The sequence below is a fragment of the Sturnus vulgaris genome, chromosome Z (assembly GCF_052056855.1).
Source record: "Sturnus vulgaris isolate bStuVul1 chromosome Z, bStuVul1.hap1, whole genome shotgun sequence".
Lineage (NCBI taxonomy): Eukaryota > Metazoa > Chordata > Aves > Passeriformes > Sturnidae > Sturnus > Sturnus vulgaris.
The window spans coordinates 3972919-3987221 of record NC_142283.1 but is presented as its reverse complement, the minus strand read 5'-3'; the positions used below and the strand labels follow the sequence as shown (position 1 = coordinate 3987221).

General features: G+C 47.9%; 1 protein-coding gene across 1 annotated transcript; it reads left to right on the top strand.

Moving 5' to 3' along the window:
* Positions 1 to 240: 240 nt before the first annotated feature.
* On the top strand, positions 241 to 13213 carry LOC148219580 (serine/threonine-protein kinase PAK 3-like). Its single transcript, XM_088156347.1, has 14 exons — positions 241 to 316; positions 1749 to 1837; positions 4773 to 4907; positions 5180 to 5512; positions 5804 to 5971; positions 6282 to 6447; positions 6747 to 6810; positions 7500 to 7548; positions 8314 to 8426; positions 9081 to 9198; positions 9893 to 9992; positions 10437 to 10633; positions 11590 to 11727; positions 13121 to 13213. The coding sequence occupies exons 1-14, from the start codon at positions 241 to 243 to the stop codon at positions 13211 to 13213; spliced, it is 1839 nt and encodes a 612-aa protein (XP_088012473.1).
* Positions 13214 to 14303: the final 1090 nt, after the last annotated feature.

Here is a 14303-nt window from a genome sequence, read left to right as displayed (position 1 = left end):
CCCAATGCAGAACGTTTGCTTTGTGATGTCAGGGCATGGTTGCCACGTTGTAGTGGTGACATCAGAAGGTTGCCTTGGGGCACGGAAGGCCTCAGTGTCAGAGCAGCTCTTGGGCTTGCTCAGTGCAGGAGCATCCTCCTGCTTGAGGCGTCTGTCAGTGGGCAGCTGCACAGTGACAGGAGCCTTGTTTTTTCTTGCATTGCAGCACAGTCTGCAAACTTGCACAGCAGTGCTACAGTCATGGAGCAACTCGCTGCTGCAGTTTGCACTGTTTATGGCATTGGTTATTCCGGCTATTACCTGACACACCTGGCACGTAAGTAGAGATTTCCCTTGAGTGTAACCTAACCTGGCTTTTGTATATCTTCCTGCTCTTTCTTAGTAATTGAGTTGATTTTGAAACAGAAAGAGCATTGGGATGCCACTGCTTTGGGAAAGCTCCTGTCAACACATTCCGCTAAAAACAGGGTTTCTGTAGCCAGGGGTCTGTGGGCAGCATTTGCACGGGTACCTACAGGGGTTGAATTCCCTCCACGGGAGAGTCTGTGGCAGCAGAGCCTGACATTTCCTCACTTTGCTGGATCAAGCGGGACAACTTTGAAAATGCAAACTGGGAGGCCTTCTCAGAAAGCCTTCTAAAACTTCTGCAGCTCTTCCAAGAATTCAGAGAAAGCTTCTTTATTCTAAATTTTGTCGTGAAAGGATTTGCCTGCCTAACTTGACCCTTTCTGAAGTGTTAAAATAGTGATTCCCTTTACAATGAAGTGCAAACTGCAAAGCAGTGAATGTCTGCTCCCGAACCCTGGAGCTGCTGCTGTGCTGTTTCACTGCCACTGGAACTTCCACAGCTCAGAGGGATCTTGGGGAAGCTTTTCTGGGCAAGTCTTTCCAGCAAGTTAATGAGAATTAGTGCATGGAACCAATTTAAAAAAACATTGCCTGAAGGAGAGGATAAAAAAGGCTGCCTTATGTGTCGGGCAGAAAAGGAGCATTGAGTGTTAAAGAACTATTTTCATTATAGTGATCCAATTTGTATGAATTTGCTGGCAAAACAGGCCAAAGCGCAGTCACAGCCAAGAATATTGTCCTGTTCTCTTGCTGGCAGTGCACAAGAGCTGTGTGTCCTGGTCCCCTGTAGTGAAACAGAAAATGCTCTGTATTAGGGTTGCCTTGTTTTGTGGGATTGATCAGCCCAGGCAGTTGTCTCAAGGAATCTGCTTCATTTTCCTTGCCCACTACAGGTCACCTGAGACGTGTATTCAGAGGTGCCCAATGGGAGGTGAGTGAGAAAGGAACATTTGATGTTGCTGTTGTGTAAGAAACGAGGAGAAAGCAGTGAGCTTGGCCTGTGGCAGTAGAGGGTGGAGGGCCAGCTGGGTGGGCTGTAAAAAAATCCATTTCCATGTCTGAAGCAGCAATAGCAAAGGCATTACTGGCTATTTCCTAATTTTCCATTTCACAGCTTTAAAGAACTGAAAGCTCAGTTTTCAGAGAGACTGTTGCTTGCTGATAGTAACCAGGGTGGAATATTGAATTCAGAGCCATATGCAGTTCTGTTGAACCAGCCCATTTGAATTTAGTCAGAGTGACTTAGAATTGCACTGCGATGACAGTTGATGATTTTGCCTTTGTAGAGCAGGTTGTAGAGCTGCACAGAATTAAGTATATAAATGATAGGTAATGGCCTGTCCCTCATGCTTCTCTCTCTCCAAAGAACCCTGAGCCAAGAGCAGACTCTCCTCTGGCTCCCTCTGCTCCTGGAGATGAGGCCAAAGACGAGCAAAATGACCACAAACCTGCAAGTGTGGTCACAGCGGAAGCTGAATATTGCGAGCCGGTAAGTGCCAGTTGTGGCTGCTGCTGTCTTTAGTGCAAGACAGAGCTGCAAGCTTCTGTCCAGCCAGGACCTGCTGTTGGTGGCTCAGGTTGCTGAGTGCTGCAGTCCTGTCAGGAGTTAGGAATTGCCCTGCAAAGCCGTGAGAGCTGGAGAATGGGCTTTGCTGTGTCGTCTTTAGGCCCCAGCTTGCTGGGATTCTGCTAGGGGCCAGCATGAAGCATGAAGGCTCCCCAGCCCCAGAGGAGGGAGCATGTCCAAGGCACTGAGCTCAGCCACGTTGGATACGTAGGGGACACGGCGGTCTGGAGAGACCTGTGCCACTCCACAGGGTGGCCGAGGAGCAAAAGGCACAGAAATGCTTGATCTGACCTCACAGGCTCTTTGGGGCGCTTTGTCGCCACGAGCTTCTTGGGTGCGCTTATGTGGCGGTATTTGAGAGACACATTGTGGAGTGGCAGGTGGCAGTCAGAGATTTGGTGCCTTTATTGCCAGGTTGTTCTTTTGCCTCTTCAGGCAGAGTGGTCAGTAGCAGAGTGCAGTGAGAGTCGGCTTATTTTAGAGAAGCTGCAAAGAGATGATTGTGTTGTCCATGGATCCTTATGGGCCTGCACATGTCCCGTGTGGCAAAAGACAAAAACTGCATAGTTGTGGACCCATTGCTGGGGCAAAAGCCAGAGGCTACATGTGTCTGTTGATACTTTCTATTGTGTGCATAACTTATAACTTGATAACTGCATATGAAAATGCCAGTGGTGCCTGCAGAGGGGGAAGAGTTGAAAGACTTGGACTAGTGTCCTGTGTTGTTAAGAAGACGAGAGGTATCTTGGAATTTCGGATGCTGCATCCGAAGTCAGATGTGGAAGGTGGACAAAAGGAGCCACGAGTGCCTGTCAAGAGCAGCTGAAGATGTGGCAGCGTGTGCCCAGGTGGCCAAGAAGGCCAAGGCCGTGCTGGCCTGTGTCAGCACTAGAGGGGCAGCAGGAGCAGGGCAGTGAGCTGTGGCCTGTGCTGGGCAGGGCTGCAGCGGCAGCTGGAGTGCTGTGTCCACATGTGGGCAGCTGTGAAGCAGAAAGAGCTTGAGGGGCTGGAGCGTGTGCGCAGAAGGGCACAGGAGCTGGGGAGGGGTGGGAGCACAAGGCCAGTGAGGAGGTGCTGAGGGAGCTATAGCCTGGGGAAAGGGAGACTCATGAGGGACCTTCTAGGCACACTTCCATGAATGCCTACGTGACTGTGCTCCCCACAAGGGCCGTTTCTGTGCCAAGGATCCCCACAGTGCATCCAGATGCTTTAGATGCTGGAGTAGGTGACAATTTGATCATTGGGTTTTTTGAGTTGTTGGTCTGCTAGAAGGTGAAGACCTGTTTATTTTCTTCCTCTAGCAAGCAAAGGTGCTTTTGCTCAAGATTTCCTGCACAAGAAGATGTAGTTTGGGGCAGGGACGTTGGAGCACAAGGAGATTTTCTGATGCCAGGCCAGCCAGTTTGATCTTGCACATCACTTTCATGTTACCACCACTCTTATCTTTTGGCAGCCTTGGGGATCAGCAATTGTCCAATAATACAACCAGGACTAGATTTGGGAATTTAGCAGGAAATCAAAACCTTGAATTCTGGCTGGTTCTCAGAGATCAAATGAGCTGGGAGGGGCTGGGCTTAATTTCTGATTACAGCCACTTTAGCACCATCAGTGTGCTTGTGACAAAGAGAAGAACTTGCCCTAACAGAGATGCAGAAAGAGTGCAGTTCCCAGTGCAGTTCTTTGGGTTTGATCTCATTCCATAACGACGTACATGCTCCAGATTCCCCAGGAGTTTGGTTTATTGATGCAACAGGCGAGCAAGTTCAGGATTGCTGCTGATGGGGCATTGGTTGCATTGGTGTTGATGTATGTCATAACAGAAATTATAGTAAGAGAAATTACATAAATGAGATCTATCTATCTGTCTAGCTATCAATCTACCTATGTAATATTTCCATAATTGATTCTTCCTGGCACTGGTCAGAGGCAGTTGGAGTTGCAAATCTCCCCTACAGGCATCGCTTCAGGGGGAGAAGAGCAGAGACATGTTAACTGATCCCGAGCAGGCAGAGATGTTTCCCCTCCAGAAATGGTTGTTTTTTTCCCCTCAGAGTTGTTTTCCTCCTCCAGCGTCTTCTACCCTGAAGCCCCCAGTTTATTCTTTAAATTCTCCCTGTCCTGGTGACATGGAACAATTCCATGCTTCAGGTGATGTTTGGTGACTCTTGTCATACATGCAGTACATGACACATGATTTTCTTCATTGGCATCCCTAGAGGTGTCTAAGTTCATTTGTTGATGGGGCCTTAAGAAGGTCTCTGTTACTGCTGGTCTGAATTCTCAGTTGACAAGAGAGGAAGAATAAACACCTTGATCCTCCTCCATATACTGAGGTGGCTGTGGAAGCTGTCTGACCTCCATCAGAGGATCTGTGCATGCATCCTTCTCTCCTGATTGAGCAGGATTTCTAACAAGAGAGTAGATGTCAGAAAGGCAGGAATGGTGGTGCAGGCCTGAAGAGAACATGAACTCCAGAAGTGTCTGTCACAAGGAGTGAGCCCACACTGGAAACCACCTGCAGAGCCAGGATGGAGCTGTGGGACGGGGCTGGGTGTTAGTCACCATGGAAAGACAAAGGGGACAGAGCAGAAGTGGAGGGAGGCCCTCAGCAGAGCCTTGAGAAATGCCACACCTTCCCTGTCAGCTGCCTGAGAGGCTGTTGGAGCTTCAGTCCCAGATGGACCCTGACTGTACTGCCAGTGTCACTTTGGAATCTGTGCCTCCCCATGGGCAGAGAATGAGCCAGGGGAGCAGCAGCACAGTGCTTTGGGAACGTGTGAGCCCATCAGTCTCAGAGACTTGGCCCACAAATGTTGTATGGGAAGTTGAAACCCATCTCCTCTTGCTTTCTGTGCAGGCCCTTCTGGAGCAAGAGCATGAGCAGATTGCTTTATCAGAGGTGCCAGGGCAGACTCAGGGAGAGCTGTGCCCAGCCCGAGAGCAGGAAGAGCAGCCCAGGCAGCAGGTGGAAGAGCTAGAGGAGAATGTCCAGGTAAGCCTGGCTCAAGCAGGTGACAGAGTGAAGGGCAGGAACAGGGACATAAAACAGAGCTCTTGGGACTGAGGAGGCCAGGAGTGCCACAGGCACTGGAAGCACAGAGCCTTGTAATCTGCAGAGATCAGGGATGGGAGGGTTACAATGGAAGCAGTGGTGGGTAGGGAAGTAGAAAGAATGGCGGAATGAATTTGATTTTGAGGCTGAAAGAGGAAAAAGCTGAGCCTGGTGGCAGCTCCCTGTGATTTGCTCTGCATTTGTGTGTACAGAACATCAAGATAGAGCCACAAGGAGAGCTGCCTGAAGCTCAGATTGCCACCATGGCAGTGAAGAGGAGGAACAAGGAGGACAAGAGAAGCATCCAGGAGGAGATGAATCTCCATCAGCAGAGAGACAATCAACAAAAGCCGGTGAGTGCAAGAGTGGCAGACCCTCCGTTCAAGAAATATTTCTCTTGTTTTTTACGGAACCTCAAGGATGAGCTGCACACAGAGCTGCAGGAAACTGAGGCTAGGATGAAGGCAAGAGTGAAGAGGCTGGAGGAAGAAACAAAAATGATCGGAGAGAAACATAATCCCATGCTTGAGGCTGTACAAAATCAAGTGAGTGAAACAGCAATAGCCAGTGCAGTCACCAAACTGGTGGTTTCTGCCCTTCTTGCCTTTCCACTGTAGAGTAGCAGGGGGTGGGGTGATGCCTCTGGGTGCAATCCTGCTGTAGGGTTACTGTGTTCCTTGTTCTTGAGGTATTTTTACAGTGGGACATGGTGACCCAGATGGAGGATTGAAACAAGCTGTCTGTAGCCCTGTTCTCTCCCTTTCCTCACAGTTGATGACTCTTGGCTGACAGGGACAAGCTGTAGTCTCTGACTGCTTTGTTCTGTTTAACTTGAGGTGGAAGTGTTGACATCTCACCTGCCAGCCTGCAAAGACTTCCAGCAAAGGACTGGAAACAAAAAGCCTCGTGGTCGGTGTGAGGCACAGGAGCTGTCCCAGCCGGAGATGCTGCAGGTTGGACACGTCTCAAAGATGGTGGAGGAAAAGAGATCTGAGTGGAAGGAGGTAGAACATTTGAAGAAGTGTGTCTGCAGCCATTAGAGGGGAAAGGAATCCATAGGGAGGAAGTGGAATGATCATTGTGGCAGTTATCCTTCAGAAAACATGAAAATGGAACATGAATCTGGCCTTGAACTTGAGTAAAACCTGCCTTTGGTTTTGACCCATCCAGTTGGAGAAGTGGACATGCAAATAATCCATTTTAAGAGCCATGCATGTGGCTGAAAACATCTTCCTGAGGGCTTGCATTTGAAAAGGGATCTCGAAGTAATCTCTGCCAGCCACCGTTCTGAGATAAACTCATTACTTGTCTCAGATCTACACAGGCTCTGTGACTGAACCTGCTGCAGCAGCAGCGTTGTCTAAAGGAGCCTTTGTTCCCCAGCCTGAGAAGTGGAGCCTGGGCAGACTGTTCATCTCCAGCACTGACACAGCTGCTGCTCAGCGACAGGAGACTGAGGAGAAGTACCTGCAGCTACTGAGTACGTCCTGTGTATTTGAGGGACAGTGTGTTGTGTGCATGTGTCAGCATAGCTGTACCAAATATTCCTCCTGAGCCTGGTGTCACAGGGACATTTAGGAATCCTCATAGGAACTGCTGTGGAAAAATCGCTCTCTGTGCTGGCCATCTGTGCTGCAGAGCTGTTTGTCTGGTTGTTGTTTTTGTTACCCAGCCAAGCACAAAGGGTTCAGACACCCAGACAGTGGGGCTGCCTTTTTGATCTTCTGGAAGTTGAGATCTCTGCTTTCAAGTGAGCATCTTGCATTTTGTTTCCCTCAGGGAAAATAGTGACCATGGAAAATCCTGTGACAAAATACACTGAACTGGAAAATATTGGCAACGGGTGAGTCCAACCACAGTTACTTCCACACAACCATGGGGCAGCGGATTTGCTGGTAGAATGTCTATCAAGTGTGAAGTCAGACAAGCTGTAAAGATATTCAGACACTGGAGTTAAATCGTCCCATCTCTCATTACTGGTCAGACTTTGTGAACGTGGTCAGAAGGCAATGCCAAAGACATCTCCATGCTGGCAAGGTCTTGCCAGCAACAAGGAACAGGACCTGGAAGATCTCCTTGTCTCTCAAGTGTGGGACAGCTCTGTGCTAATTTCCTTAGCATTTTTGAATACCTCCAAATCCTACAGCCACACTAATGAAAGCAGAAGGATCTTGCTTGCCTGAAATAGCAACCTACCCCCTATGAAAGCTGTGAGATAACTGTTCCCAGGAACAGTTCTTTCCAAGAGTTTGCTGAACGAAATACTCCATGGTCAGGATAAGAACTGCACAGTTTAGAAATTGAAACTCGAGATGAGATAATAAGCTCTCTTTTTGAGTCGAGACAGTAAATCCCAACACTCCAGGAGCTGGCTCAGTGCCTCCACACCTGAGAGGAAAACGTATCAGTTGTCTTCTGGTATTCCCATCCCACATCCTGCAGGTTTTAGGCACTGACAGGACTGATGTCCTCCTTGGCTTTCACTCCAAATTCTAAATTGCTTCTCCTTTCTTTGCTTTGTTTTGTTTCTAGGACTTTTGGAGAGGTTTGCAGGGCATTCGACAAGACCAGAGGAAGAGAGGTGAATGTCAACAGCCCCTGCAGACTCTGCAGCCCTTGAGGGCTTTCCCCTCTGGTGTGAGCTCTGGCTGGAGCTTTGGGTAGAGCTGTGCAGCAAAGGCACAAGAAGCACAGACTGGTGCCAGCCTGGAAATTGCCTTTGGGACAGTCTTTGTCCTTCTCAGCTGCCAGAAGGAAGGCGAGGAGGGCAGCGGTTCCTTTCAGAGAAGGACGCGCTCACTCGCTCTCAATTGCTAAAACAAAGGTGGTGCCTTAGAGCATCTCCCTGCCCTTTGGGGCTACAGCTTCAGAGCTGTATTCTCATTTCTGGCTGCCAGCAAATGCATCTGAATGTTACTGGTAGCTCCTTAGCCCCCTGCAGTGCTGCACTTGGGAACTGCGTGTAGGGAGACACGTGTGAGGTGTCCCTGAAAACCTCAAGCCCAGCTTAGAGCCCAGGATGTATCCAGAGAGTACCAAGGCACAGATGACTTCTGAATCCCAGACAGAGCAGCAGAGAGTGTGGGCAGAGCTTTGTTACTGTGTGGTCAGACATCTTTGTTACCAAATGGACAAGGCAAAACATCAGTGACCATGTGTCCTGTAACTGGCCCCCAAGGGAGCAGAGAAATGGGCTGTTGGAATGTCAGTGCCTAATTACTCCAATATCTAATCACAAGGCACTTTGAATCAGCTCAGCTGTGTCATTGCAAAAACACTCACTCCATGTGCTCTGTGGTTTTGTGCCACCAACTTCTCAAGTTACTGATTTTCAATGTCATTTTAGGTGGCCATAAAGAAAATAAATCTTCAAGGAATGGCAAGTAAAGAAATAAAGGCCAATGAACTCATGGTCATGAAGAAGAATAGGAATCCCAACCTGGTCAACTATTTAGACAGGTGAGTTGTTGTGCTTTTGTCCCATGACTGTTTGTTTACATACTGCAAACACGCAGGATAAAAACCCACATTTGTCCCTGGCAGAAGATAGAGCTGTTAATTATTAATAAATTAGTATTGTTCTGCTCATCCTCAATGGATGGGAAGAGAGGGCATCTTGTCTGCATGAGTCTTCCCTGGCACGTGTAGTGTGAAAATTGTTCAAAACCTGGATCAACCGTAACTTACTAAGTCAATAGACAATAAATTCACTGGCTTCATGTTGTTGTGGGGCTTGATTTACTTCAAGTACCTTCTTGCATGCAGGTAAACTAACAAGGATTTCACTTGGATTGTGTCCACTCTTTTCCATTGCTGTGCATGCCAGGGACACGGTGCTTTTTTTCCAGAAACACACAGCGTGACAGGTTTTTTAATCTCTTACTAAAGAAGACTTTTTGCTTGATGGCCACCTAACACATCTATTTATCGCAGATGTGTCATTCTCCTTGAGTCTGCACAGATTGGAAACACTGCACAGCCTAGAGGGAATGTCTATTCCTTTCATTGTGTCCTCATCACAAAGAGACCCGGGAACAACAATGACACTTGTCTTTTCCAAACAGCAACACAGCCATGCACGTTCATATCCACAGCCTTGTTTCCTTCTTTCAGCTACCTTGTGGATAAGCAATTCTGGCTGGTAATGGAGTACATGGATGGAGGCACTCTGAGAGATGCCATCAGCAAGATGTACCTGTCTGAGGATGAGATGGCAGCTGTCAGTCGGGAGGTCAGGGATCCCACCTGTGCTTCCGAGGGCTTGGTCAGGATTGTTTGGGAAACTGGGGCTCAGAACTGCAGAGATTTCATGTGCCAATCTTTGTTTCTGTGTTGCTGGTATGCTATGGGGAAGTAAAAGCATCTCAAGTGAACTGTGTGCCAGTGCCCCAGAAATCACTGTCCTCTATTCCTGTACTCTTCTCTCCTGCTCTTGTATTCTCTCTATGTCTCTCGTATTTGTATTTGTTGTTATTCACCCTGCCTCTCTAAATGTTTACCTCGAGCCTGTCTGCACTGCATTCCTAATCTGTAAAAACAAAGGTGCTGGTGGCAGGATTTGAAACAAACAGCAAAGAAAAAAGAGAGACTCATTTCTCACAGTCCTCAGCTGAAGAGGATAGTAGTGCACCCAAAATGCTCTTGAATTCTGAGCACATCCACTGCAGCAGCAGTCATTCTGGCTGGTTTGCAGGGCACAGTCTACAACAGCAGTTTCTGTTGCTCTTCCAAAAGCTGACATGCCTTTCCTTAGAAAGGTCCTGCTCTGCTGGTGTTGGAGCAGCAAGCTCTTCCTCTCACTGGCACTGTGTTCTGCCATTAGTCCCCATTCTCCTGGAAAGGGAACCATTTAGAGCTGTTTCCTTTCTTGTATGATGACCTCACATCACTAATGTTTGCCCTCCCGTTTCTGTTTTTCTTCCCAGTGCCTGCAAGGACTGGATTTTCTTCATGTAAATGACGTGATCCATCAAAATGTGAAGAGCTGCAACATCCTTCTCAGAACTGATGGCTCTGTCAAGCTGGGTCAGTATATTCTTGGTCAGGGGCAGTGTTCTAAGGATGTGGGGTGTGGGGCTGCTTTGAGTGACTGCCAGCTCCCCAAAAATGCTGCTGGTGGGAGTGCAGGGGCCGCTGCTTTTAGCGAAGGCACAGCTACAACATGCACAGAGGTATGATAGGGAAGCACAAGCAGTTAAGGGTGGCATTGGTCTGTGTGTGTCTCTTCCAGAGGGAGGGAGATAGAATGTAAACCTTCAGGGGAATAAAAGCCACTGTTCTGAGCAGCGTTTAAAATCCTGGGGATTTTTGGCCAATTCCCTACTACCTTGGCTAAAGTCCAAGGAAACTGAGCATGGCCAGTTCTCCAGGAGATTCATCAACAGCTCATTCTTAGAGTGAGAGTGGGGAATTCTTTGGCTTGGTTTCCTAATTAGAGCTGGCTTTCATGGTGTGTTGTTTTCTCCACAGCTGATTTTGGCCTCTTTGCTCAGCTCACCCCTGAGCAGAGTAGACAGAACTCAGTGGCCGGTGCTTCTGGGTGGATGGCACCTGAAATCATGACAGGTCAACCATATGGCCCCAAAGTGGATATTTGGTCTTTTGGAATCGTGGGCATTGAAATGGTGGAAGGAGAAGTTCCTCACTGGAACCAAACTCCTGTCTGGGTGAGGTGCAAATACTTACTGATCCCACTGTCTTTCTCACCTGTCCCATGTTCTGTGTGCCACTGGACAAAATCCCATTGCCATCTGCTGGCACCACTTCCACCCAGGTCCCTTTCTAAAAATATCCCTGCAGCTCATCAGTATCTGCTGTACTTTTGGTGGCCTCAGAAGGGAAGTGGCAGGTAACCATTTCAGCAACGTGCCATTTGGGCCTCCAGCCATGCCTGACATTTCTCATTTGCTTTTTGAACACTGTTGGAGCTGTGTTACTGAAGGAAGTGAATTTTTCAGTGAAATGTTTAGATATGTTTTAAATATCCTTAAATTGGAGGTTGAATCTTCCTAGATTAAATTTTATAGAAAAATAGAGGAAAAAGAATAAAGGAAAAAAGAAAAAGAAAAAGATAAAGAAAACGAGAAAAAGAAAAGGAAAAAGGAAAAGGAAAAGGAAAAAGGAAAAAGGAAAAAGGAAAACCACCAAAGCAAAACAAACAATTCTGCTAGCTTTCTCTTTTTTTTAATCAAGAAGTGGACAACAAGCTTGATGAGTTTTTTTTTATGGCAGCTCTGCTTAAGGGACCAACAAGCACTGCAGAGTTGCCCTTCCTGTAATTACCCTTGGAAATTGTAGAGTTAGTTCATATAGCAAACTCCCTCTTCCAAAATGCCTGTTAAGCTCATGTGAATCCTCAGGGAACCAAATGTGCTTTTGAGGATGTAGTTCCCACTAACTAGGTCAGTCAATGAGATCAGCTGCCAAGGTGAGATCCCCTGCATGTTGGAAAAGCTGTGGCTGCTTTGGGGTTTGGATGATTTGTTGGTACAGCAAAGTCATCTCAGCCTCTCTGCCAGGGCACAAACTGCCAGTGCAGAGTGCAGGTTAAACAATGGCATCTGGGAGAGCAGTGACAGATGTGAAAGGAGCAGGCTGAGCCTCGTGTTTCCTTTTTCTCCAGCCTCAACTCCTGATAGCCACAGGAGGGAGACCAAAGCTGCGGCAGCCCAACCTCTTCTCGCCTTTGCTGCGGGACTTCCTGAGCTGCTGCCTGCAGACAGACGAGGCTCGGCGCTGGTCTGCCAAGGAGCTCCTGCAGGTAAAATGCAAAGGGGCTGCAGGTGAAAGAGTGTCCATGGGATGGGCTCCTCCTCCACTGGAGGCCAAGGCATCAGGTCAGGCCCCTCCTCCTCACCTCCAATCTTGTGCTTTTCAAATGAAAATGGTGAGGAATCCTAGACTGGGCTGGGCTGGTAGGGAGGTGCAAAGGTCATCTGGTCCAAGTGGCCTGCAATGAGCAGGGACATCTTGAAGGAGATCAGGTTGCTCAGAGCCCTGTCCCACCTGATCTGGGATGGTTCCAGGCATGGGCAACTACCAGCTCTCAAGGCAATTTTTGCCCATGTTGCGCTATGCTCCCAGTAAACAAGTTCTTCCTTAGACCTACTCTGACTCAATCCCCTTTTTGGTTAAAAATATTAGCCCACATCCTACTGTAACTGGGCATATTAAAAAAGGTGTCCCACACTCCCTCAGAAGCCCCCACTGAAGTTCTGGCAAGTGTCAATAAAGTCTCCCTGGGGCCTATTCTTCCCCAGGCTGAATAACTCCAGGTCTCTCAGTTTGTCCTCAGAGGAGAGGTGCTCTGTTCTCTGACGGTTTCTGTCGCCCTGTTTTGTAATTTGGTGGTGTGGACAGTTTTATCTAATGGCAAAAGAATTGTAGTAGAGCAATTCTGGATCCAGAGGTGTGAAATGTTGATAGAAGAACCCAAGGAAGCCAGTCCTGGCTGAGCACTCAGAGATTTGGCTGTGGGAAGGAGGGGCTGTGGCAGGCTCACTGTGAGCCTCTGAGGGGCCCTGGTTTGTGCCCCCACCCCACTCTCAGAGGTTTCTGCCACGCAAACAGGGACAGCTGAGAGGGACTTGTCCCAGCCCCATCTGCTGCCTGGCATGGTCAAGCAGACAGGACCTGCCCCAGGGTTACTGCCAGCTTGTGTGGCAGAGAGGGAACTGCAGGACCCAGTGCCACTCGGCTGTCCCTGCTGGCAAGGAAGGAAGGAAGGTGCCATCCAGCACAGGAGGGGCAGGGCATGGAAAGGTAGACACTGCTGTGTCTCCCTGTGGAAATTAGCGTGATGCCTGTCTTTCAAAGAGAGGCACCCATGTGAGCCTTTGGAGTTTCCTGATAGGAAGAAACTCCAAGGATAGAAAGCACCATTTCCAGAGCCCTGGCAGGACAAAGTCCCCAGCAAGATGAAGACACCAGAATAAAGAGATGAGTGGGATTCTGGGCCAGGTTTGCCTGTGATGGCAAGGTCCTGCACATGAAGGTTGAGGTGCAGATGGCCCTGTTGGTTCTCTTTCTGCATCTTTCTGTGAACCAGAGCAATCCTGATTGAGCCTGAGTGAGGCACTGAGCTTGGAAATCTTGATTCATTGTTTTTTGTTGCTGATGTTTTTATTTTGTTGTTTTTATTTTCCGGTGGGCAGCATCCATTTGTAGCATCAGTCGAGCCTACTTCCTGCCTGGTGCCACTGATAGTTTCCATGAAGAAGAGGATGATGGAGAAACAGCTGCCATAATTACATCTGGACCATGTGCTCCACCACCAGTTTAAAATTGTAGAGTAGGATTGCAGAGTAGAATTGCAGAGTAGGATTGAAGAGTAGGATTGAAGAGTAGGGTTGAAGAGTAGAATTGAAGAGTAGGATTGAAGAGTAGGGTTGAAGAGTAGAATTGAAGAGTAGGATTGAAGAGTAGGATTGAAGAGTAGAATTGAAGAGTAGAATTGAAGAGTAGGATTGAAGAGTAGGGTTGAAGAGTAGAATTGAAGAGTAGGATTGAAGAGTAGGATTGAAGAGTAGGATTGAAGACTAGGATTGCAGAGTAGGATTGTAGACAAGGATTATAGAGGATTATAGAGTAGGATTGTAAATAAATACATTTTCTCAAACCTCAAATCATCTGGCAGATTTCTTTCACACCATGTGTCAGAGACTGAAATATTACAATTTTTGACTTCAGCATTTTCTTGAAGGATGTTTAGAACTGAAATACAACAGCTGAACAGAATACCACCATATCCTGAATAGGCCTTTGGAGTGGGGCCCTGAACTGTTCCCTGATGAAGATAAGATAAAACACAGGAACTGGGGACATTCACAAAGCCAAGCTTAGCACCTTTGGGGAGGAGACAAGAGCCACAAGGCTGTCAGCTGCCAGGCTGGCACAGAGCCTCTCACCAACGGGTGGGCAGAGAGAAGCTTTGGGTGTGTGTTGGAAAGCCTCTGGTGAGAGGCTCAGTGACTGCCCATTCTCTGATGTGCAGACCAGCCCTGCTCTGGGGTCCTTCACCCAGGGGAAAGCTTATCCACAACAGAGGGGGTGACATAGCCCATGTCACCAGTTGACATGAAGTTGGTGCATCAAGGATCTCCATGGATTGCTTGCTTCTAATTATTCCTCTTTCCAATTTGGGCTTGCTTTGTTTATTGTTTTATTTGAATTTCATCATTTGAGTAAAATTTGTCTGCAGTGATCTTGTCTTTATATTTTAGGCTGTAGCACATCTGAGTGAGCATCATCAGAATTGAGTTGCTCTTGTTCCAGTCCAAATCTGGAAGAAGCACCAATTTCATGTAGTGGTTTTAGTTGGCCAATTTGAAATTTCCC